We start from the raw sequence: 27,985 nt of genomic DNA on the forward strand, positions 1-27,985 counted from the left end.
CTAGATATTCTAAGATTCTTTAAAAATACTACAATTGTGAGTTCTAATCCTTTTCCTAACATATTAAACGAAAAAAAAGAAGAAAGATACTGGTAATTGAATCAGAGATCAATTAAATCCTTATTACAAATACATGTGGATAACAAATTTATGAGTTATATATGAAAATTATATTTTTCAATAAAAACAGTACAATTTAAATATGAGGAAAAATATATAAAAAGAAAAAGATGAGTAAAATAACTTAATGAGAAAAATAGATCACCATGCAAAAGATGAGTACAACATTCAATAAATTTAAGGAAATAAAAAAGAAAACAGTGTGCCCACTCCACCACCCTGCTTAATGCCAGGGGAAAAAAAAAACTTTTTAAAAAGATAATGATATATAACTTAATGATGATTACTCCAATGAAAAAAAAGGTCAATATCCCTGCACCTGAAGTTTATATGACTATATTATATATCCAGAACTCCTGTAAATAGGCCAAAAGGAAATCTAAGCTAAAACTTGGGAGAGCTGTGTTACCAATGATTCTGGGAAGAGTATTAAAGTCTTTCATTCCTCTCAGTGATGAAGAGCGTTTTTTCAATGCTAAACAATGGGTAAAACGCAAGTTTACATAAATGTGATCCATCTTGCAAACACTTTCAGTAGGATAAATTATTACTTCCTAATTTCTCTTAGAATATATCAGTGATCATTCAACTAGATTTTTTTTCAAACTTGAAAAACAATGTGCAAAAAAAAAAAAGTTTTTGATTATTTGAAACTGCAACTGACTATAACAAATGTGACAACAGTGATTATAAAATAAGTTAAAAAACACTCAAAAGTGATGTTGGTGATTTCGAAGCTAAGCTAGTATTCGTTTTTACCCGTGGGCATCGGAAGGGTATTGAACCCGGGCCGGTTGCCGTGGTGAGGAGATTGGTGATGGATTTGGTGGAGCGGACTAGAGATGTAATCGTTTGTATTGACCATACCCGGTGAGGTGTGACGACGCCCCGCCCCGGGGCTGAGAATCGTGGGGTCAGGTATACTCAGACCACTCTGTCTTTTCAGCGCCTCAATAGTTGCCCTTAGCTCATTCAACTCTGAATCCTGGAAAAAGAAATAAGCACTATTTAATACACAGATATAAAAAAAACCTAAATACAAAATGGAACATACTTCTTTGCATCTCAGCATCTAAATAAAAAAGTTGGCTTGATTTAAACAAATTGCAAAAGAATCAGGAAAACACTCCCAAACCACATGTTATAACAGGAAAACGTAAAAATAGAAAGCATATTTATAAACAGAGGATGTAATTACCTTAATCAGAACAAATTAGGTACACACACAGATCGAGTTAAGAATCCAGAAAAATAAGATAACTAAATACACAACAAATAAAAGAATCCAACATGGGGAGGCTAAATCGTCCTGTTGTAAGGTCTTCCCCCCTTTGCAGAGAAATGGCAAGACACAATTGCCATTCGGTATGGTGCATTTAGCTGTTTAGAAAATGATTTCCATCTGCCATGAGGCAAAACAGATGCAAAGATTATGAAATGTTTTATATTTCAGCAGGGCGCAAGTGAAACCCAAATAAACTGCAACCAAATACACCTATATGAAACAACATATAAGCCCCACAAACAAAATGCTAAAATAAACAAAACAGTAATGGAACTCGGGCGAATCGGAGAAGGCAGCGGATCCAAACTAAATATTTTCACTGCACATCTCCTTTGTTTATCTGCAAAATGGCATTTTCCTCATGCATCTATCAATACTAAAAGATAAAATGTTTGTGAATGTTTCAAAACCTTCACTTGTTACGCAATGCTGTCATGTTTAATCTTGATATATTCTTGATCTTCAGAGACGAATGACAAAGAAATCGAGTTTCAAGTTGTTACCAGGACATTTGACCTTGTTCCTGTTCCTTTGATGAAATTAAGTTTACATTGATTTGTTTCTACCTTAATTTCCTCCCTGTTCAGTTGTTAAAAAAGATCATATAAAAATCCTTTGATGTTCTTCTGTCGTAAAATTACAACTTCTATTTGTGGGTGTATATATACCGTATAAATACATATATGATTGCACTACTTGCCTGACAGTCTCATATTTGCTACAGTTCATTAGTGTTGTATTTATTACTGCCAATTTTATTGCTCTTGGGGTGAAATATATTGTGCTTAACTTGCAAAACCACTAACATCTATTAGCTTGATTAGTTGATGGTAATTACATTTGACTCAAAATTTCATAACCACAATATTGATTTACAAATAAATCATATGTGCACATCAAATGTATTTTTTTTAGTTGTAAATACCTAGCTATCATTAGAGAGAAAAAAACATTTTTTCTTGATGACACAATTTTTTCTCCAGTGACACAAAACAAGAGGCCCATGGGCCACATCGCTCACCTGAGGAACAATAGGTATGATAAAGTCAGCTTAATGGAGTCATATTACAATCTGGACAATGTACATTAATACATGTAGATCCTGTATAAATAAAATCCATTTTTCCCCCTTGGAACTCGGATAGCCCTGATTGCTGAAAATATTTACAAGAGCAGACTTTAATCACCGCTCCTGCACATATATAGGGACTCAACGTTATGCAGGCAGGGATGACCGCACACCTACGCAACTCAACAGGTACCAACGTTAATGCAAGCAGAGATAACGCAAGCAGGGATGACCTCACACTTGCGCCAACAGCTCAACCTAACGCAGGGAGTGCCGCACACTTGCACTAGAAAGGCCAGAACACCAGCAGGGATGACCATACACTAGTGCTCCGCCGCAACCACCACCAATACAAGCAGGTATGACCGCACACTTGTATCAATGCGATACAGGGCAGAAATGACCGCACATTCTGTTTCGTTGGTTAGAAAAACACGAAAATTAGAAAGAGCAGGGATGTCAACACCCTCAATCTCTCCGTACCTGTTCAAGTTTAACCCCAAACAGTCACTCGTTGCAATACAATAGACACTGTCCCTATATATGTGCCAGCCTAAAATAATTCATAGTATCTAAAAATTGGAAATCAAAAATAAACAAACTAATCCAGCCTAACCCAAAACTACTTATGCAGAACAACTTATATACATTGAATATTTATTATTGTATAAAAATAATCATCACATTACCGGTAATTGGTTAACAGTGGATGCATTAATTAAAATAATCAAGAATCAATAAATCAAGGGCAATAACCCAAAACAGTAATACAAAATGATTCTAATGAAAAAATAGCTGCCTGCTTCAATTTTATAGTCATATCACATGTTGAGTATTGCAGTTCTCAAAAAGATCCTTTACAATTGTTTATATATGGGATATTTAGCTACATCAAACTCTGAACCTTCTTGTGAGGCCGAAGAATTGTCCTGGAGCCAAAGTCTTAACAATTAAAAAGAATCATCTTGCTGATTAGTTTCTGAGAAGAAGATTTTTAAAGATTTACTCTTTATTCCTATGTAAAACTTTAACACCCCCCCCCCCATGTGGCCTCACCCTACCCCCAGGGGTCATGATTTTCACAACTTTGAATCTACACTACCTGAGGATACTTCCCACAAGTTTCAGCTTTCCTGGCTGATTAGTTTCTGAGAAGAAGATTTTTAAAGATTTACTCTATATATTCCTATGTAAAATTTTAACACCCCCCCCCCCCAATGTGGCCTCACCCTACCCCCAGGGATCATGATTTTCACAACTTTGAATCTACACTACCTGAGGATGCTTCCACACAAGTTTCAGCATTCCTGGCTGATTAGTTACTGAGAAGAAGATTTTTAAAGATTTACTCTATATATTCCTATGTAAAACTTTGACCCCCCATTGTGGCCCCAACCTAACCCCAGGGGTTATGATTTTCACAACTTTGAATCTACACTACCTGAGGATGCTTCCACACAAGTTTCAGCTTTCCTGGCTGATTAGTTTCTGAGAAGAAGATTTTTAAAGATTTATTCTATATATTCCTTTGTAAAACTTCGACCCCCCATTGTGGCCCCACCCTACCCCTGGGGGTCATGATTTTCACAACTTTGAATCTACACTACCTGAGGATGCTTCCACACAAGTTTCAGCTTTCCTGGCTGTTTAGTTTCTGAGAAGAAGATTTTTAAAGATTTACTCTATATATTCCTATGTAAAACTTCGACCCCCCATTGTGGCCCCAACCTAACCCCAGGGGTTATGATTTTCACAACTTTGAATCTACACTACCTGAGGATGCTTCCACACAAGTTTCAGCTTTCCTGGCTGATTAGTTTCTGAGAAGAAGATTTTTAAAGATTTATTCTATATATTCCTATGTAAAACTTCGACCCCCCATTGTGGCCCCACCCTACCCCTGGGGGTCATGATTTTCACAACTTTGAATCTACACTACCTGAGGATGCTTCCACACAAGTTTCAGCTTTCCTGGCTGTTTAGTTTCTGAGAAGAAGATTTTTAAAGATTTACTCTATATATTCCTATGTAAAACTTCGACCCCCATTGTGGCCCCAACCTAACCCCAGGGGTTATGATTTTCACAACTTTGAATCTACACTACCTGAGGATGCTTCCACACAAGTTTCAGCTTTCCTGGCTGATTAGTTTCTGAGAAGAAGATTTTTAAAGATTTATTCTATATATTCCTTTGTAAAACTTCGACCCCCCCCCCATTGTGGCCCCACCCTACCCCCGGGGGTCATGATTTTCACAACTTTGAATCTACACTACCTGAGGATGCTTCCACACAAGTTTCAGCTTTCCTGGCTGATTAGTTTCTGAGAAGAAGATTTTTAAAGATTTACTCTATATATTCCTATGTAAAACTTCGACCCCCCATTGTGGCCCCAACTTAACCCCAGGGGTTATGATTTTCACAACTTTGAATCTACACTACCTAAGGATGCTTCCACACAAGTTTCAGCTTTCCTGGCTGTTTAGTTTCTGAGAAGAAGATTTTTAAAGATTTACTCTATATATTCCTATGTAAAACTTCGACCCCCCATTGTGGCCCCACCCTACCCCCGGGGGTCATGAATTTCACAACTTTGAATCTACACTACCTGAGGATGCTTCCACACAAGTTTCAGCTTTCCTGGCTGTTTAGTTTCTGAGAAGAAGATTTTTAAAGATTTACTCTATATATTCCTATGTAAAACTTCGACCCCCCATTGTGGCCCCACCCTACCCCCGGGGGTCATGAATTTCACAACTTTGAATCTACACTACCTGAGGATGCTTCCACACAAGTTTCAGCTTTCCTGGCTTTCTGGTTCTTGAGAAGAAGATTTTTGAAAATTTCTCGAAATTTTTCATTAATTTCTAATTATCTCCCCTTGAAAATGGGTGTGGCCCTTAATTTTCACAACTTTGAATCCCCTTTGCCTAAGGATGATTTGTGCCAAGTTTGGTTGAAATTGGCCAAGTAGTTCTTTAGAAGATGTTGAAAATGTGAAAAGTTTACGGACAGACAGACGGACAGACGGACGGACAGACGGACGACAGACAAAATGTGATCAGAATAGCTCACTTGAGCTTTCAGCTCAGGTGAGCTAAAAAGGGATAAAAACTGAGACTCAATCGTATGAAAGAAAAGAAGATAATGATGGAGAGCCCTCATCTTTGATCAATATCGTCCTATAATAAAAGGGTCAATTTCCCAATAAGGCCTTCTTTTCTAGGTTTTTACTGATCCCATTTGACAAAAGAATTCAATGATAATGCATCAGTTTGCTTTAATTGGCCAATGTCACTGAAGTTCTACCACTACTAAATATCACTGTATGGCAAAAAGAACAGGCAAACACAACACCATAGGGAATTGTCAGCATGCAGAAATCAACATTACAGAATATATGTTGACAAAAAAATACATATACTACAACACACCACACTTAATGTAAAACAAAACCAAAGACATGCACAATCATTATAATACTTTACAGGGGAATAAAAACATTGACACAAAACAAGCATTTCTTAGTAAATCTTCAAAACTCAAAAATATTAAACTGGGCGAACACTGTTAATATCTGGGTACATCATTGAAAATTAAGTTCTTAATTCTGTCAAATAAGTCTTTTAGATGATATATTGGTGCATAATTTGAATTTTATCCCCTTCCAATGTGTCTGCAGACATATAATGATGACAGCTATAAGGATATAATTCGAAATAAATATAATTATGTGAAACCAACCACAGAAGAAAGAAAAACGTCTATATTAACTGTTATGCTACGTATAATACAGGATAGACTGAATAACGAAACAGAAGAAAAATGGATGCACTTGACACATACCTTTTCTTGTTTGGAGCGAAGACGTACTTTATCGCTAGCCTATATTGAACACGATATATGCAGCATGAGACGTTAGCCAATCAGAAAGTCAGCAAAAAAGGAGAAGAAAAAAAAAATTTGAAAGAAAACAAACATCATAATCGCATTGTCAGCTGAAAGAAGCCAGCGTTTGTCATGATTGAATGCATTACGTTCATGCAATAAAATTGGTTAATTGACTCAAAGGAAAAAAGTTCCATTTAATGACAGTTAATGGCAAAAAACAATAGTAAAAAAGCATTGTTTAAAGTCTACTCTTAAGATTAGGGAACTTTTACGCTTAAACTACCCCCCCCCCCCCCCCCCTCTTCCAATCCCCTCCCCCCTTTGCTTAACCTCTCATCCCACCCCCTTACTTCTTTCCATCTCCCCTCCCTAAAATTTCTTCCAGACTGTGATGGCGGGTTAAGATTATTATCCTCTGTCTAATGATGACGTTAGGAAAAGCGTGCCATATCTCCATATTTCCTCTAGACCTTTATCTCCATCTCTGATAAAGTGCTATGATTCATATCCAATATTACACAAAAATCTCCCCCCATAGATTGGCAAATGTAGCCCCCTTGAAGATATCTTTGCTTACTTCTGCTTTGACAGTTGATCTGATATAACTCACTGAATATGCCACATCATGTATATGGACGTTACATAAGATGTCTGTGTATCCCTGTGTTCTATACATTATTAATACAACATCAAAAACGCAATGTACAGTATAGCCCTGTTCATCTTCCAGTATTTGAATTACCAAAACCCTTGCAAGTCTGTACTTTTCAAAGCATTGGTACTACCAAAGATTCTCATTCTCTTTCAAAGAAGTGTTACTTTATATATATTAATCTTGAGGTCAGAAATTAAAAGAAAAAAGAACAAATTGATCAAGGCACTGTAAAAAATTGTCTGATTAAATAACTGCATTTTTAAAAAAAATAGACGAGCGGGGGAGGGGGGTTAGGGATGTTAAATAAATTCAAAATAACCACTTCAATTTAAACAACACTTTAATCAAGATGCATACATTCATTTGAAATTAACTATGGTCAATACGGGGAAAAAAAAAATAAAAGCAGTTCAAAGGGAGACAAATCTACACTGTCCATAAAAAACAGGCTTAAGGTACCGGTAAAGTCTAAACCAATAAAAACAACAGCACATCGCAATGCTTCTCAATTCACTGACGATAAAAGAGATTCTAATTTTTTCTTTTGAAAACAGCAAAATATTATATAAACATTCGTAAAAGGAGACGGATGTTAAAACCCATGGCATGACACAACAAGAAATTGTAAGATTCTGGAGTATTGATATGTGATCAAAAAGAGCAAAGCACGTACCTTTTGTTCAGCAGTTGAGGTCAGATGCTGTAGCCGGGCAGTCATGTTGGATAGGCTCTGTTCAAATGCTGCCACTACATGGGCCTATAGAAAAAAATAGAAGAAAGGAGAAAAATAAGAAAAGACATTATAGCAATAAAAACATCAATATACTCCATATGAAAATTGTTCCTTCAGTGAACTGCTCTTTTGAGAATTGGCCTTAAAAAAATGGAATATCTGTTATGATATCAGTTTCAATTTATTACGACACCAATCCAGCCTGTTGGATGAAAAAGATCAATTTTACAATTAAGTGACCTCTTACATTCTTGCTGTTAAACCCAGATACAATGATTACATTGTCTTAAAATAAATGTTTGGTGTAAACTTAATTTCTGAGCATTTTAATATCCATTCAATTTTTAATATCATATTAGACAACAATGCTTGAATTAATCCTTTTTGATGAAAAGCACAAAAACTAATTTCCGTTGGATAATTAAGTTAATGGATATAATTCCTCTGCATATATTCCATTACTTTTCAAAAACACCGACACATTTTTAAACAACGATGTCAAAATTATTTGAATAATGCAGGAATCCTAAAATCCCAAGACGTGTGGAGCCATCACATTGATTCTATATCCACATCATTTATTTGTTCAGAAAGAAAAAACCTACCGAAAAACAAAAAAGCATTTGATGGGTTTACGCCCCATCTGTCTTGAAATTAACAAGCTCAGGTGAAACTGAATTTGATGAACCTTATGTCAAAGCTGAAAATTAAGGGCTAATTCAAACAGATTCGGTGATGCCGCTCTTGTAGAAAGTAATTTGACAAGATCTGTTGTTTAAACTGGCACTCAATGAAACACCAAAATCTACCACACAAATGCATTCTGACATTGAGAATTTGGAGGAGGTCACAAACACATTTCTTTTTCAAAGAAAAAACAACAACAAAAACACACTGAACATATCAAGTAATTTCTCAGTATTACGCGAAAATATAAAAAGACAAACTTGTTTTCAGGAGAGAGAGAGAGAGAGAGAGAGAGAGAGAGAGAGAGAGACTTTCTTATCATCCCATACTGAACTGTTTAACTAAATTTGATTAAGAATATTTTTAATAGTAAATAAATAAAGATTGCTAACAAACCTCCTAGATGATGCATTGCAATTTATGGAAGTTTTTAATTAATAAATTATAAATCATTGGAACTTCAAAGAGGACTCATTAAAATAGTGACCATGAACTTCTATTGAACTTTATGACAAAAATATGAAAGTTTTTAATTAGTTAATTATAAATCATTGGAACTTCAAGAGGACTCATGGAAATAGTGACCATGAACTTCTATTGAACTTAATGACAAAAATATGTCCTTGGTTCTTATCAAGATATCCATCACAAAATGTTAGATGCAGATTTATTATTGCCTCTGGATCAGATAAATATTCAAGGACTCCAGGAATTTCTATTCAAATACTACTGAACCATACAGTAGCTCCTTAGCAAAAAGGGGATAATATTCATTGCGCTTTTACTGTTCAGTTTGTGTGAAATCAATACACACAATGACCTGAAAAACAATGTGAATAATTGGCAAATGCATAGATAATCAGGGTAATCAAAAATCAATTCTTTTATCTGATATGATTCCTGTTGTTTTTCACTTGTTCTATGTTGATTTAGGGAGTCCAATAATGTCCATGGGGGGAACGTTTAACACATCTCCTCAATTTTCACTTCCTTTGATCATGGATGAAAGTTTATCTTGATTATGCTAACCACTACAACTTAATTTAATGAAGTACATCAAAATGTGGGCAGAACAATTTTACCCCCATTAAAAGCCTGCAGTCTGCAACATTGAAATCGTACATAATATCAAATGACAGCCTTATATCCTTTTCAAGCAATACCATTATGACAAAAATGCAACATTTACAGATGTTTTATCAAATTTTCTGCCGATTTATTCTAAAAATACATAGCAACAGAATCAAGAATAGCAACCAAGAGGCGGAGCTTTCGATTTTCTTTAAAAAAAAATTGACTTCAGTCTTTTTGTCACTACCGATTCCTTCCTGTAATTGCCATAGTAACAAGAGATGATACACTGGAGGCATGCTCAGACGCTACCCAAAAAGTAACGTCTCCTGCTGTGCAGTTTATCAACAATCTCTGAGCAAAATGATGCATTTTTACACAAATTTATGAATATTAAAGCACACAATGAAGCAGACGTCAGGCATTGCAGCAGTGATCTATGCAAGGCTACGATCGTCATAGGAACAGATATATCTGAGCAAGGGTGAGCACATCAAACCATTGCACAGTAGGGGGACCATGAATGTGCCAAAAATGCAATGTTTTTTTTTTCTCTTCTTCTTCCTGAACATCTTATCTACAAGAGATTCCTGCAACTATCAGACCTCAAAAATTTATCTGAATTCTTCAACTACTGAGAGATCCCAGAATTTTACACAGAGTAGAGACAAGACAATTTGAGAGATTAAAACATTTACCCTGAGTCTAAGGTTCATAAACATTATAAATTTTTTACACTAGTTGTATACTTAAGAGTTCTTGAACTGAGTTGCCATCTTCATGTTACAGTGCTGCTAAATATATGTACAGTATTTCACACATTTGATGCTGTGGAATATTGCTTATGTGTATTCCCAGTTCATAAAAAAACCCTAAGTCATCCACTGTGAAGTTTATCCTAGAATGCAATCATACCCAAGAAACTAGATACACTTCCATTTATGCATGAAGAATTTTTATCCTGTGTCAGTTTCAAATTACACTACAGCAATTTCCAAAGTGAAACTTTTTTTTTACAGAATACTTATATAATTAGTATGAATGGCTCAGTGGTGGGGGTGTGAAATTGAAAGTACATGTAATGGCCAGGATGAGGGTGTACAATTGAATTTTGATCTTTCTCTATTAGATTAAAATAAAGGAAAAAGCTTACATAAGTTTCTCTTGATATGCAAAGCAGCTCATATGCAACTGAGGAATGTTGGAAATTATTGATAATTATTGACTGCCCGCGGTATGATATCCCCCAAAGAACCTGTGCTGGTCCAATATTTTTACTAATTTGGATGCCATATATCTGCAACTGCCTCAACATCAATGGATGTACAGGAAGTGCAGATAGAAGTGTTTTGCATTATTTGCAACTAAAACCCTTGTAATTCAGAGAAATATATGCAGAGATAAGTCTCCATTTAATCTAGGGATTCAGGCAATTCTCAACATTTTCATTTGAAGTCCTTGAGATGAAAAGGCCAAAATAACCAGGCCAAATCGATCACCAAAATACTTCTTGCTCTGAATATTTTTAAAATAATTAAATGGTAAATTTGTATTTTTGTGGAAAAGATATACGGGTATATAATTGTAACAAGAGTGATTTATCTACAGGAAAATACCCCCCCCCCCCCTTAAAAAAATGAAAAAATAAAAATAACCAATTACATAATTCACAAACAAATTGCTCCTCATGACTCAGAAAAAACCCACGAAGAATACAAAGATTAATTAAAATAAGAAATAAATCGGTAAACATCATCTGTCCTCTCAATTATAGCTCATTTACTGCACAGAATCAATTCCCCGGACTAATTCACCTGCCAGTACAGAGTGTTCTCAAGGCAGGTGTAAGTTCAGTTCATCCTGACTCTAACCAAGCCTACTGCAATCAGCTTCCGACATGTCAAAAAGCAAACAATAGCAAAAATTTGTAGCAGAAGTACATTGTAATCAAGGTTCTACATTAATTAACAACATGCTGAAATTCATGATTGACAAAAATTTACAAGATCCCTATACAATACCAAAATGTCATGTCTAACATTAATTGGCATTTTTTTTTACCCCTTTATATTAACTATTGTGGACCCTGAATTTACAGGCGTTATAAGAAGGAAAAGGAAATTATTAGTGCTTAAAACTCACTTAGTGTCAGTAAAAAAAAGAATGAACATTTTCAGATAACATAAAATAATTCCAAAAGTCTGCAATGGAAGATTTACAACGACTAATATACAAACCATGTAACCCTCATTTCCAGCACTGTCATACAGAGACTCGTACTCAGATTTTTCCTGCATGTTGTCCTTGGATTTAGGCTTCATGTAAAGCAAGTTCCACTGTACAATAATATCCTTTCTATAAACTCTGTACAAATATCTCACATTTCAATTTTGCATCACCCTATTATATGTACAACATCCTCAGTCTATATCTTATGTTGAAAATAATCACAAGTGTTTAAAAACTGTTGTGGAACCATCTGTTTTTCTCTGGTTCTCTTTCCTCACACTATTAGTTAATCAGAAATATTGATAAATATCTCGATTCCAATGCAAACACTTGTGAAGAAAAAATATGATCCTCCGTGTGTTTGATGATAGGGCAAGATAAAAGGACTCCCACAACATCCAATGGAGAGGGCCCTGACAATGCTACTTAACATGGAAATCAATTAAAAACCAAGTAATTAAAAGAAATACTACAGAATTCTGTTCTGTGATGGATTCTGTCTGCTCTCCGTAATTTCAGAAGTCCTCTCATCAGGACAAAATTAGATCATTCTCCGAATCTCTGAAGAAATCTCAGAGACGCAATTCCATTAAAGAGTCCAAATCAGCGAGCACTTGAAAGTTACGATGAAAGCAGAGTCCTTTATTGTTATAAAATAGGAAGCCAATAGTTCACTTGGATAAAAATCCAATTTGACTTTTACAAGTCCACAGGCATATTAGCATTTAATGCAGTATGATTTTCAGACTTTTGCCTCTTCTTGAAAACATCACATTTTTTCATCAAACGTGTCAATTGTTCATATCATAATAATACAGACTGTATGTATCACATGCTGACTTTAACACCTTTTACATGTGATTTAAATTGTATAGTGCAACACACTCTGGCACCAATAGATCAATATCCACCTATAGGCAGCAGTAACAAGGCTTAATAGTGGTCACTGTTGCGTTTTTTCCAATAGTACTTGGAGCTTCAGTGAAGGGTGATATAAAAACAAACTGATTAGGATCAATACACCCCACACTGGTCTATAAATAAATCACAAGATTGAATTTTTTGCATCCTTTTCTGCATCATTATGATATCGGTTTTATCACCAGCACACATTTTTTATCGTCATCTAAGCCACTGGAAGCAAGGGGTAAAAAAAAACGTTACCGCACAAAGAGCTACAATAAAAAAAAAAATCACCAAGAGATGTATGAAGTCACAAAAAAATTTAATCTATCAAAATCTAGGTGTCTAGTGAGTTTTTTTTGTTTCCTTGGTGAAAGTCAGCACAAACAGAAGGGAACTGTGGAATTCGAAAGACAATCCCTCGAAATCGTCAGAATGACATCAGAGGGAAACAGCGATCCTGGAGATGATTTTTCCAAGCGATATCCTCTAACAGATAAACCAATTATACCAAAGAGCTTCTTGCCTCTAAATCAAATACATCATAACAAAAGCTTCAATTTCACAAACTTCTGTTAGTATAACATACATATACTCCTGATAATGCCCCATCAGTGTTAATGATACCTAGGGTAAATAGGTTGCATAATCCCCCAATAATGCTCATCTCTTGCTGGGTTCTTTGATTAAAACCACTATAGATGCACTCAAAGTTCAAAGTTCAGAGCCGATTCCAAAGAATGTTTTTCTTGATATTTACCCAGACTCTGAGAGTATGCTTTTCCAAAAGTCAATGCTATTATTTTCAGTCATAGAGCCCCAGAAATTTTCTGGGGTAATTGGATTTATGGAATACTGTAGATCAAGGGCTGATTCAGAACTATTTTAATGATCACTTTAACAACCAGTGCCAAATATCAACTATTTCAGTTGAATCATAAATTAATATGATTCTTTTTGGCAATGATATACCTTAGCTATTTTCATCACTATTTTCATTTTTACAACCCATTTGTATGAGGAAAATAAAACAGCATCAAGATGATAGCAAGGTAAAGATGTTTCTTATATTCCTTTTCAAATCACACTCCAAAACTTTTCTGTTGATAAGGTTTGTCTCTAAGCTGAATCAATCATTGGTCAAAAAATAACTTTAAGTAGATCATCTTTTCCCATGCTCCAAGAAGAAAGAAAAAGAATGTTAAGGCTTGAAACATAAACTTTTATCACCAGATTCAGGCATCTTAAAGGTCCCAAGGGCCACAGAACATTTTTGGTGTTGACGTTACAACATGGGAACAGTGCAGGTTGTAATTTTACTCAGAGCCCTTTCATGCAATGGAACCACAGAAAAAGTCGTTACAAGAATCTCTGAGAATTTCAAGAAAATTCCCAACTCCTTTCTTCTGTTGCAAAGCTGTCAAACTGCGACTTTCACATGCATTAAAAACTATGTCACTTGAGATTTTTTTATCACGATTTTTTTCCCTCCATGTTGTTTGGACCCAGCAGCTGCTTCATCAAATCAAGTTAAAGTCATTGGAATCCTTGCAAAATTATGCACATAAAAATTCTTGGGCAAATCCAGTTTGCATGAAGACCTTTCCCACAATGTTCGCTAGACTGACAGTTCACCATTTCACACCAATGGCCACTTTGTGAACTGGACCTCTTTGGCATTCATCTTCTTATACAGAAATTCATTTGCATGTCATCATATTCTTTGGCAGATATGAAATAGTAGGACCACACAACAAATATTTATCAAAACCTATGAATTCTTGATAAAAAAAGAGGTTTTTTTTCCTATCTCCAATCTTCCACATTTCTGATGAGCTAGATGATCTATTGGCAGCTTATCAGATGAGTAAACATGGACAAAAGTACATAATTTCCTTCTGAACAGAAACGACCTTGAGTGAAATTAATACAGTGACCGACCAATCTATGATTGCAAAAAATCCCTGGGATCCCACTCTTGAGCGAAGAATCAATGCGGCCACTTTGTTCAGCTCTGATGTCATCGGTTTAAGTCTAATATTGGGGTCCCTGCCCTTAGCCTTCCTTACAAGCAACTTTACATGGCAGAGGTTATGTTTTCTTGCCAGATGCCTTGTTGTTTTCAAACTTTAATTTGGGTTGATTCCTTTGGTTTTTAAGACTGGTGAGAAATTCTGTCGATAGTATACAAGCTAGGCCTCCCTGAGATAGTTTGGATCTTCATGCCACATAAAAGTCTAGAATTCCAGCTAAATTAACTTCAGATCCGGATCCAATTTCATTAATTTGCAATTAAACTTTTATCAACTTCCACAGAAGTGGGGGAAAAAAATAAAGTAGAGAGTATAATGGACAGAACACAGATAGGACATGCCACACTGTTACAGAATTGAACAGATATAATTTTACAATGAAGCTTTACGCATTCAAATGTCGATTTTTAAAATTGAATTTCAGTTTAAAAAATATCTTATTATCAAGTTCAATCATATTAGAATGCACCAGTTTTAATGACTCGTAAAAACAACAAAAAACCTTAAAACATTTAAACGCATCTTTCACCAGCAAGCAGTAACACATTTAAGAAAGATAATATTATGAGGGAATAGAACTAAAAGATGAATGTTCTTCTTCAGGAAGTTGATCTATCATCGATAGGGCATTTATTTTGACAAAGCCCATCCGAGTGACAAGAAACACGCAAACTTATTTTCATGCAAGCACTATGTGACTCTACATAACAACCACATCTTGATAAACTGAGTTGTTTTTCTGCACAAAGGGCAGATTACTCTGTCGCAAAAGGCTCTGCTAAGATAAATAATCTGCATGGAAGTGGACAACTTTGAGCTTAAGATATACAAACTATCTTTTTTCTTTGGATAGGGATTACATACATATAAATAACAGCAGGTTCCTTGTATACATTTTAACAGTTATACTATAGTATTTGAAAAGAATTCTTAACAAAACACATGAAATCTATTTCATCTTCAATATTATTCTTCAGTTTGCTGTATGTATTGTCCTAATTTCATTTTGTTCATTGATTGCTGATGAAAAATGTCCCCAAAACATTATAACTATGTTCATTTTAGATGCACTATCAATATACATAACATTGCCAAGTAGATTTCATCTACATTAATTTCCAAAATATGTTTATCTTGTTTATGAATGCTAGATCAATTAAGATCTAGCTTTTATACATAAAACTATTGTTTTCCATTTTCATATTATCTTTTCCAGTATTGACATATCAATACATTAACCATAAATTAGGAAATTGTTTGGATCAATATATATTACTTGGCAAAAGATCATATGCCAAAAATATTATCCGAGTTTTTTTTTATCTTGCTATTGTTACGCATATAGCCTTAAATATATTACCATAATAGCCACCATAAACTGGGCAGGCCTTAATTAGGAAATATAAACTGAAACAGAATACAAAGAGCTGCCAAAATTGATTTCATGCATTAACTATAGAGGGAATTTTTTTTTATGAAAGCTCAAATAGTTTTTTTATCATATGAAAAGGGAATAATTTTCTCAGTTGTAAAAAATATGAAGTGCTAAACCAAACTTTCTAGAAAATGATAAATACCCTTTTCCCGACACCACAGAAAGCAATGGGATGTCTGAAAACCAGCATGGTCATTTTGTAATTCAATTTTTAGGTCAGATCATATGGTCCTTAAAAACAGATAAACACAAAAAGCTTCCAAGCATGATTGCAATTCACACTCCACAACAGTAATTAATGTGCACAAAATCTGACACGAAATCACTCATACAATATCTTCTTGGTAATTAATGTCTTTACACACAGCAACATTGATATGGATCACACAATTGTCATGCATTATCGAAGCAGAAAGCGAATCTTGGTTGTTGTTGCAAAGAATGTACTTACTCGCTTGACCTATTCATGGCAAGATGGAAAGAAAATTTGTAAAGTTTATATGCATATAAAAGACAGCAAAAATCAATGCACCATACCATTCAAAGATCAATATAAACACAATACATTGAAACCTTATTGCTCATGATTCAGTTTATTCTATTCCCTGTTTACTACGGAACAATCTCTAAGGGATATTAATCAGTTTTCACTGTAATTTTCTTTTTGCAATTTTACACAGCAGTGACATAATCCACCGCAGCAAAAATTCCAAAAATGTCTTGCTGCATAGTGCAATGTGCCTATAAGATACCTGTAGTATTCATTCTAAGAAATATCTAATTTATTTGTCCTTAATATTTATAATACTGCAATATCTGCACTTAATTACCACATTTCATTCTTTATCAATAATTTTATGAACATGAATTAAGATAATCAAAAACCTAAAACACACATGTACATCTTTCTGATCCTATAATGAAACACACATAAAAATGGCAATTTCATGAATTCATCAATCTTTGCATTTTCATTCAATTGCCACTCACACAATATATCTGATACCCTAATTTATTTAAAAGTATACCAGGGTATTACACAAAATTTGGTATTTAGTACTTGTCTGAATATATTGATACTGTTGTAAGGTTATTCACTCCCAGTCTTTCCTGCTCTTAGAAATGTGTTTACTTGTTTTTTTCTTTGGAATGGACAACAAAAAGCATTCCATAATATAGAATTACATCTATACATTAGTCAAAACTAACTGTGACTCACAAAAGACTGTACATTATTTCTAACATTCATTTCTTGTTCTGTGATGATTAGTCACAACGAGATACATGAAAGAGCATCCCCTAAAACTAAAATACAAAGAAACCGAGGAGATGCATCTGTTTGATATGGTGCACCTTTATAACAAGCACCACTGATAACCCCCCCCCCCCCCCCCCCCCTTCTAGACCCTTGTCTGGTCCCCGCTTGTGAACTGGTATCTAGACAATAACCTTTCGGTCCAATCAGATTCCGAGCATGAATCTTGGATCTCACTGAGATGTACATAGGTCAGCCCCATTATCTCTCAGAAATTAATTGTTCCACATCAGGGTTGATATTTTCAAGAGGGGATTGCCTGTTTTCGAGATATTCCAATCAAGATTTGATGGCTGCTGATGTTCTTGTTGGCAAATTGAAAGTCTTTTTTCATTTTGCACAAGTTCGTATTGTATTTCAAGAATGTTGATTTTAATGTACTTTTGAACAGGAATAAAAAGACAATCCTGAAAAATGTTAAAGAAGCTGATAAAAATACCAAAAAACCCTATGTTAAAGAATAATTTTCATTGTAATTAAGAATTCAAGCAAAAACAGCAAAGGAATGAGAACAACAAAACAAAAGTTCATAAAAGTTCAGGGCTGTCCATGAGATATTTCCAGAGAGAACTGAAAGTTTAAGCCAGAGTGAACAAAGCAATTGAGCCTATATCCAGAGTCCCATGTATACTCTTACAAGAGGGAATCTCATTTTGGTATACAAACACAACTCAATTGGAATAATGCGGAAAAATGCTAAATAGACATCCCAGTGAAAATTACAACTGCAAAACAGGATAGGGCTTTCAGAGAAGGTTGACACTTCTGTTAGTTGAGGCTGGGATTCAGTATTGACAACTGTTAACAGCTAGAGGATCCTTTGATTATAGCTCAGGAATGTTTTCAAGAAATCCTTGTGTTTCAATGATCTCTGATTATACAATGAGGATGGAATAAAATCTTATATACTTTAAACTTTATTTTACGACTTAGTCTATTGCAATACACAAATATGATTTCAATTCCATAAAATAAACTTTTCTGCAGCATTCAAATATTTTCCATCTCTATCTAAATCTGCTTCTGTAAAAATGATGGTTTTTTTTTCAAAAAGGAAAATTGAAACACAATTCAAGCAAACCATTGAATTTTGTTTTTAATATTATCAGACTCTACTGTTCTATAAATATCAAGTTTCGGATAATCAAGCACACATCAGCATAGTGCTTGGAGCAGGGATTATTTCAAGAGCCATCCTGGAAAGCTAACAGTGCATTCTTCCAACTTTCTTTCAAGAGAAGAATAAATACATGATAGTATCATATGATTCATCCTGATTAAACACAGAAAAATGCCCATTATCTCGTTATGAAAATCTGTTTTATTGCTTTCAAATCTGCCATTACCTTCCCAAGTCCCTGACTATTAGCTTTATGAGAGACAGCAGTACACAGAATATAGGAACACATTAGAAATCCACTTTATGATTGTGCAAGTCTTAATATCATATAGGATATATGGTGAAGATATTAGCACCCTACGTACAATTCCAGTCACGTTTTGCGCTATTATCATTGAGTGTTTATTTTTAACCCCCATCTGACGCAAATATATGTATATGTACTTCTTTACATTGGCTGGCAAAAAATTATTAATCTCTCTGTGAAAAAAGAAAACAATCTAAAACATTTCATCTCTTGTTATCATCAAAGAAAGTGTTGCTGATAGAAATGTCTTGTTCAATTTAAAGAAGATATAAATAAATGTAGTAAGGTGTCTTCTGGGGATTTAAGTTAAACTGTAAAACATAAAAACATTCAATGATATCAATGGTAGAAAAATATTAAAATTTAGTTCAGTAAAAATTGTTATCTTCACATATGGTGGTCTTTTTAAAGTGTTCAAATAAATTTGGAGAAAGAGAGTCTGAGAGAGAGAGAGAGAGAGTTATGCATCTCTGAATGCATGCTTTCATCTGCAACTTTTGTGGTCCCGACATTTCAGTGCAAGTCCCCGACAAAGCCTGCCAATTATTAGTTTTCTCTCAGATACAGACAGAAAAATATGATTCTTAAATCAGTAATCATCGCAGTGGAACCAGAATCATTCATCTTACCCTCAAAGATATGTCAAAACATGGCTGAGTCATTCAGAAGCATGCTCTTTTGCAATGCAAAAACCATATTTCTGTTGTTGTTTTTTTAATATTTGAGCATGTGTTTTGCAACTGTAAAAAGTGAATCTGTTCTGAGAAATTGCAACTGTAACAGATCCAAGCATTGAGAAATGATTTAAGATCATTTAAAAATTCAGTGAAAAATTTTATCTTCCCAGTGCCCATCTTTACAGCCTGCTGCTGCACCTGGCATTTCAAAGATTCTTTATGTTCTTTAAAAACATGAGAGAGAGAGAGAGAGAGAGAGAGAGAGAGAGAGAGAGAGAGAGAGACAGAGAGAGAGAGAGAGAGAGAGAGAGAGAGAGAGAGAGAGAGAGAGAGAGATTTTGCTCATCAAAGTCATAAATCTGCTTTGGTATAAAAAAAAAACTCCAAAATTAATATAAAAATTTTCCCTTACTATGTAATATCAATACGTTTGGAAAAGTATATTCATAAATGAAAAATTGCTATATCAATTAATTTTTATGAATCAATGAAAAATGTTTAACCTACATACAAATCAAGCTGTGAACATTCTGTGAGGAAGTAGAACTCAGATAGAGGAAAATATAGATAGCAGTAGGTGCCTCCAATAGGTGGGACAACATTGATGAGATAGAAACCCAATTTACTTATCTTCGACTTAGTTTTTAAGTTGAATTTAGGTCAGAGTCAACAACGATTTCAATTCAGAGACATAAAAATACTCGTATGCTCAAATTCCTATAATGTGTTTGGTTTTCAAATGTCGATCAAGGATTATTGCCAATTAAAGGCTAGACTCAAAAGCCATAATATTTTGGGGGAACTATATTTTATCTTAAAAAATAAAAGACAAACACCCCAAAAAACTCTTGACTTAATCAGTTCACTTTCATCTTATCCTAGAACTAACCAATGCTACGGCCTGGGTGTTAAGGTTCACAATGTCTGGGTAACCAAATGTTTATAAACTTAAGAACACCATGAAACCCTATGGAAAATTTGTTTCCAAGTTTTCAGACCAGACAGACACAAAAATGGGTTAATGAGCAAAAATACTGTACTGATTAGCAAAGAGTGTTTCCCTTAGCCATCTGTGGTTGGTATTCACAGTGTGAGCTATGAAATCTGGAGAATTCGGAATGATGGACATACATGACAGGAATTAGAGTCGTGAACTGGAACTAAAAACAGATAATACTTACTTTAGAGCAAGTGTTAGGCTAATTCTCTCAATGAATGCATGCAAAAATTACTTTAACATTCAAAACCATGGAAACTGCTGCCATATCTACATAGGAGACCATTGGTCCAGATCCTTTCCCTTTCGTAATTTATAAATCTAGCTGATTAAATTTGAAAACAGACTTGTAGGAAATTGAGGCAAAAGTATTCTAAAATCTGAGCTTTAATAAAAAAGAAGAACTGTTCAAAAAACTTACCAGCTAATTAAGAATGTCCAACATGAATGAGAATACCATTGATGTCACAGGCTAATGTATATACAAGTGACAATAGAATTTGTACACAGAAATCTATTCTACAGATAATGATGGAGATTGTAAAGGCTTAATATTCACAGTGGAATCATAAAAACCAATGAAAGAATTCCCAAATGTGACTTGTGTGCCACATCATATTGCCAAGGAAACATTCTCTGTACAACATTTTGTTCATTATAAAACTTTAGGGGTGCTGATTCTATCATGAAAAGATGACCCATGATTTTGCAGGGAGCCAAGGTAAAAAATCTCTCTTTCCATCCTCTGTGCAAATTATCAGGTCAAGTAAACAGCAATCAACTTTTTGCTTGTAGGCTTTATACTATAAAGCTGCAACATTATGGAAATATTCCAGGCAATTTGCATATAGTTACATGTGTTTTCAAAGACCTTAAGGCCTAGTTTTGAATATTGAATAATAGGAATAAAAGTCTTTAATATCAATTGATTCCTTTATCTTAAATAGTTGCTTACAAGAAAATGAATGTTCAGAATGAAAGTATGTATTTTAATGAAATTCATTTTGTACTCCTTGGAAATGTCCCCCCCCTCCTCATCTTTATCATAATTATTGGGCTCATAAGCATTATTTTACAAAACCTAGCCAAAAGGCCATTCAAGTCAGATGAGAATACTTATTGATTTCAGTCTCACTCCAATTTTCCAATTTTAGAAACTAAATCTTTTAATAAACTCTTTGAGAGCAACTCTTTTTACTCTTTCCAGTCGCAAACAACTTTTTTGCAGAAGTTTGAATTCTTGTTAATAAACTTTCGTTCCATCTGTGCACCTTTCACACTAGCGGTTAACCACAGAAGAATCGAGCCAACATACTTTTTTATCATTATGTAACACTTCAGCAACCGTCACGATAAGCCCTCCGAACGAGACCCCATAGTAAATCACGGGGACGTGCATAAGGCAGGGATATTTATATACCTTCAGGTGATAACACTTGGAATCAAACCCTGTGTCTGAGTCAATGGGTCAAGGAAGAGGTGGCGTTGGATGGGAAATCTTGAAAAGGCTCCTAATTTACGATGAGAAATGATTACACCACCAACATGCATGGCAGCAAATAACAGTGAAAGGAAAGAAACTCTAGACTAGATCATCGAATTATCTTGCTCCTCTTTCCATATTTTAGCCCTTTTTTTTGATTAAGATAAAAGTACATCAAGATTAAGGGATTTAAGGGTTTCAACTGCTCACACACAGGAAGTGCAAGGTATAAGTGATAAGGTATCTACAATAAAACTTAGCACATGAATGCAGATGAATAATTCAAAACTATAACACAATTTTTTTTTTGGTGAGATATTAGTTGGAATGACACGTAAATCACCCATGTAGCTGTAAGGAAGATGCTAGCGCTTCTGGTAGTGATATCAATTAAGTCAGGGCGTGGGTCAGAAAGCTCCTGTGTAAACTGTCAAGTAAAAGTTAGAAACCCCTCACTTCTCATGTCAGAAAGTCAGAGAATGTGAAGAGAATAGATTACTATCAAAACAGGTATTTTATTGCAGTGAGTCTCTCTCTCAGTGTTATTGTTTCCATATCTCCTCCTGTGCAGGTGTGGTCTTCAAGTTAAATCAAACAATATAAGATGGAAGATAAGAGGGAAGAAAAACAAGACTTTATACCTTCCACACATCCAGGGTGTCAGACTGTGATGGAAGATCTCTAGAGGGTTCCTGGGAATCTCCACAAAAATTGCACAACATCCAATGGCAGTTATGTATTACATTCAATAATACTTTCAAACACCCTCGCTTTTATAACTCCTTAATACTCAAATTAAAGTCTCACACAAAAACCTAAACAAAACACAGTGCTCCCCCTTTACAAGCAATGGAAGACATTCTAGTGATATGCAGGTGTGCTGAAGGCTACTATAAATTGTTAAAAGGGGGGGGGGGGGACAATTACCCTTTATCAAATCACACCTACACATGAAGTGTTGTGTTTATGTTGTCTGCAAAGATGCAAAGCTGCTGGCAGATGGGGGGTAGGAAAATAAACAAATCATCTATTAATTATGTAACATGGGCTGCCTGGGTTAATTGGCTTAAGTGTTTCTTTGTTTGTTTAGTGCATAATTCTGATAGGATCCAGGAAAACATTCCTAGCTAGTAGCTAGAATGAGGCGAGGTGTACGCAATGTTTGGAAATGCAATTTCAGTATAGAGTACAGTCCTCTCCAGAAAATTGGACTTGAAGCACCATCATATGAATTGTTGCTAAGAGAAATTGAAAGAAGCCAACAAAGTGAAGAGGCTTGCTAATTTGCCTCCTCCTTATTGCAATGAAACCCTTCACAAAACCTGTCAAATAAGAGCAGATTCCAAACTTCTTGAGCTATTAGCTATAGTCATGCCAGGCGGCATCTTCTCTGTGAACTATTATAATTGATAGCCTGGTACAATCGCTATGCATATAGCAACACCAATCTGTAGCATCAAAGAAACCCAAGGAGAGAAAGAGAGAGAGAGAAAGCCAGATTATAATACATTCTAATCTAATGATTCCTTGCATTAATTCAATTAAGTTGCAGCTACCTCTTGTAGTTAACACAGCAATGCACAAGTGTTTTTGAACCCTATTTTTCTTGCCAATTGGAGCACTTGATAATACAGAAGCACATTGCTGTATCTCCCTAGTGGAATGCACTAACTCCTATGACCTTATAACAGAAAGGCCATGCAACTTTTGAGGATAAATATTGAATTTTTCAAGTCATTAATGCCTAAAGGATATTTGATTGACAAAGGCATCTTAAGATACACTGTCCCTGTAAACTTGTACTAATATATACACTGTAGATTACAGTAGCAATTATCACTTTTCAATATAAATGTTAAAATATTAAATAAAGTTACATGAATGAACATCAAATATTTGGTAATTGAAGACTCTACAATTGTTAAAACTAATAGAAAATTAAAGTAAAGACTAGTTCCAAATTAATAATTCAGAAGCCTGCAACAAAAAAGCAACAATCATACACCATCAATTCACCATCCCCATCCCTCAGAAGTCCCGATTCTGCTAAATAACTGTACGCTCTACTAAACTCTTATGCTCCCCCTGGAAATAGCCGAGTACAAATATCATTTAGCTATGTCAATATTTTGTCTCCGAGTAATCAAACAGTTTTGGCCTGGGTCAAATGGATGGAGGATGAGGAATCAATAAAAACTGATCAGAATGACCACAGATCTACATCCCAGTCAAGCCATTCATCATGTAAATCTACCCCATTTGGGAGACCAATTGGAAAATTGTCAGAATTAATGGCCGAGGAGAAAGGATCATCAATGCTAAGACCAGTTGGAAGCAATAAATGCATTAAATTGTACGTAGGTACATACATCTTAGTAAGTTTTAATGAGAATCGGTAGTTTTTCTGCAATTTCCTCTAGAGGTTTGCTTTCATCATTAATGATTAAAGTGAAAGCAAAACAGATCTCCAAATCAGAGTTTACTATCAAACACGTAATGAATTTTGCAAGACTGATAATAAATTTGTTTAAATAAACGTAAAGTTAATTCCGTAATGATGGATGCAAGAAAATTTCCAATTCCTTAACAATTTTTTGCCTGGATGAATGTAATTTCATGGTGGTTACATCTCCAAGATACTTTAACCAATCAAAATTCAACGTTAGATAGGAGTTTCAATCTCGCTTAGTACTACAGAAGTTATTGGTTATTAATGATAAAATAATCTACAGGAAAAGCAAATATATCTGGAATCCTCATCAAACCGAAGTCATGGTTGAATGATACCCCCCTAATCATTATCTTACACAGGACAGGAACCCCAACTAAAATCTACATAGCTACACAGCTCATAGCAAAGGATCACGTTTTCTGTTTTGGAAGTGGTTCAATTTTCTAAAATATGTTTAATGTTATCTAACATCTATGCCAGGTGCTTAATTTTTATATCAAATGCATTTTTTTTCCAAAGAGTAACATTAGCCTATTTTCTTCATTTATAATTCAGTGTAATGAGTATTTGCTCTGTTGAATTTTATCCCTTGGACCACCACAAAATGAGACTAGTGTATTTGTTTTTTCAATTACTAGGCAAAACAATTTTTCAAGGCGAAATCTTTCACATGCTATGAAAGAAATGTCAAATATGTTTTGAAGATGATTGAAATGAATGAATAAAAAGAAAGCATGCTGCTGAATGAAAGAAAACGATACAAAACCTCCAGCTCTGTTAGGTATTTGTCTCTTATTAATGTCTTAAGCAATAAACATTTCAAAATTACCGTAATAGCTGTGCCTTTATATTGATATCATCACTAGAACTCAAAACTCATATTTTAAACATGTATGATATGAATTTTTTCAATGTTAAACACACCAGAATAAATTCAGTATTGACTGATGTATGGGTAATTTGAACAAATGTATACAATAAGCATTCCATTCCCCCTCCCAACTCCAACCCCCCCCCCCTCCCCACCTCCTTGCCAACACCATTTTGAAAACCCAATATTTTTACCCAACACTCTAAACAAAATATTCCGTCACCAAATGCCACTGTGAATTCGATAACTTGCCTTGTTATTATTGTTATAAGCAGAGTGAAACGGGTAATAGACTTCAGACTTCCATTCCACGGGACCATTGTCATACAGAGACTTACAGCGGGAAGGAGAACTCGGACTCTCCACTTTGGCATCCATCTTTAAATCAGTCAACAACAAAAAAAAAAATTTCAAGACACAATTTTCGCGTTAATAAATGTCACACACAAAAATTCTTGGTATGATCAGCTGCCTGTAAAACCACAAATATTTAGGCCGGGTATCCCAAAAACGTTTCACCAATAGCACACTTGAGGAGTCACAGAATCCATGTGAAAAATATTCCACAGTGAAAGAAGCGTAAACAAAATATTTTCTCTCAGATGATATCCTTCCAACACTGGACTTTATGGTGTAATTGCAAAACTCACAGCCGATGAAAACTTCTCAAGAGAAGCAAGGTTAAAAATAATATGCAGTATCTTCGCACTTTTGGGAATGTTCGTAATGCTTTTGCTATTTCACCTCTCCCTGGGTGATGGTCAATGCAGTTGAAACCTAAACATCATTAAAGCATTTCAAGGACCGCTGCCAAAAAAACTTGAAACTTCTAGAGCAAAGGTTCAAACGCTAAGGAAGGGAGGGGGAAAAAAATCCTGGTGCCAACAACTTGTTTGATAGGTTGAAAGATCTTCAGTTATTGGAGGTAATATTGAGGGGAATATCGTGTGGCGATTACTGGTTACGAGCTACTCACTCCTCTATGTTAACCATCAAGGCGAGTGTTCCTATCAGTAGTTTTTGATATCAAATATGAACCCACCTACAAAAAAAATTTAATCTGGCAAAACTGAACAAATGCAAGCTAAGAAGCCCATTTCAAAAAGATTAAAATGCTCAATAATCGAAAAGCCATTCTCTACATTTCTTTTTAATGATATCAAGAAAATATTTCTTAAAAAAATCAAGAAAATTTGTCTTTAAAAAATTAAGTACAAGTTAAAAATGGGGGGGGGGGGGGGGGGGGACTTTTTTCCCCCCAAAATCCTGAAGAAAACACCCCAAAAGACAACTGTTTTCGAAATGGATGCAAGATATGCAACTGATCAGTTCTTGAGATTAAAGAAATGAGTTTGATATCTAGAAGAGGTATCTTGAATGCCTTTAATCCCCCAGAACTTAAGATGATTGTTGCATGCATTAGCTTGCATTTAAAGCAGCAGGACTTCTGCTGTTTTTTTTCTTGGCACCCTCCTTCACAGTATCAATTATATAGTGTTCATTTACTCAAATCTTCTTCAGCATCTCTATATTCTTTGTTTAGCTGGTTTTAATATCTTAATTTCAATGTTTCCTTTTCCCCTTTCCTCTCTCTCCTTATATATATTAGATATTTCGGATAAGATTCCTGGCCTGGATTTTAATTTACTGGAAAAGAACAGCTGTTCCTCTAAAACAAAACTGTAACTATTAACCAATAAACAGCAGAGTTATCTACTTTTTCTCAAAATGAATTCAGAGAAACCCTTTAACACACACTCGACACACATACACACACACTTTGAAATAGACTTGGAAAAAATAAAAGCCAGTCCAAAACTGACCTTGAAACTACAGCACAGAGACGAATTAAAACATCAGACTGATAAATTACACATAAATTCAAAGCTCTCTACAACTAGCTACTGAGAGAATCATTTAAAAAATTCAAATCTCCGGGCTTGATTAGGAAGGCCAACATAAAACTTAATGATCACGAATACCATTCATCTTACGATAAAAAAAATTTGAGAAAAAAAATATCAATGATGTGCGATAAGGACTTAAAGGATGCTACAATCTGATGTTTGCATCCGAAACAGCCTGTATGATCAGAAATTGACTGAGCTAAGGGTCTTATCAGTGAACTCAGGGGAAGATTCTAGGTGCAGATTATTCTTCTATGCTCCCAGAGTATGTGTTAAAACACATTTCAGAGGGGCAGGTTAAAACAAGGTACACCCTCTGCCTCTCTGCGGGGACAGATAAAGGCCGAGGGTCATCATAGGTCAACAAAGGTCACTGGCAATGTATGCACTTCTTCAACTTTATATAGAGAACATGTTAGCAATATGGTTAGGAAAGAGAGACAACTCAAGTTAAAATCTCAAAAAACCACCTGTGATTGCCCCCCCCCCCCCCCCCAAAAAAAAAAACCCTGAGAAGTACAGCAGTTTAGAGTATACACACCATCTAATTCTTCTAATCAAAGGATAAAGAAATACAATAAAGGTTTTGAATCTTAAGGTAAACGTACAAGTCTTGTTTTCACACTTCAACCTTATAATGTATACAGATTACTAACAGATAATGAATCTTTGTTTTTTTTCCAAATTCTTTTTAACACTTTATGTATTTATGAATTTTTTCCCCTTTGAAGCTGTCACTCAAAACAT

The 27,985-nt window shown here is 34.9% G+C and overlaps 1 protein-coding gene across 16 annotated transcripts in view; it reads right to left on the minus strand.

Annotated features, from left to right (window-relative positions):
- The window catches only part of LOC128183218 (neuron navigator 2-like), a 154,643-nt gene that overhangs the window by 10,439 nt on the left and 116,219 nt on the right, over positions 1-27,985 (minus strand). For 13 of the 16 annotated variants that reach the window (XM_052852151.1, XM_052852152.1, XM_052852146.1 and 10 more), the window contains 3 exons: positions 7,692-7,775; positions 6,319-6,357; positions 880-1,105 (listed from right to left, as the gene is read on the minus strand). In XM_052852151.1, the coding sequence (XP_052708111.1) occupies positions 880-1,105; positions 6,319-6,357; positions 7,692-7,775 (349 nt within the window). The remainder of the gene's footprint in view (positions 1-879; positions 1,106-6,318; positions 6,358-7,691; positions 7,776-27,985) is intronic. The other 3 variants (XM_052852147.1, XM_052852149.1, XM_052852145.1) reach the window with 3 other exon arrangements.

Source organism: Crassostrea angulata, chromosome 5, assembly GCF_025612915.1.
Source record: "Crassostrea angulata isolate pt1a10 chromosome 5, ASM2561291v2, whole genome shotgun sequence".
NCBI lineage: Eukaryota > Metazoa > Mollusca > Bivalvia > Ostreida > Ostreidae > Magallana > Magallana angulata.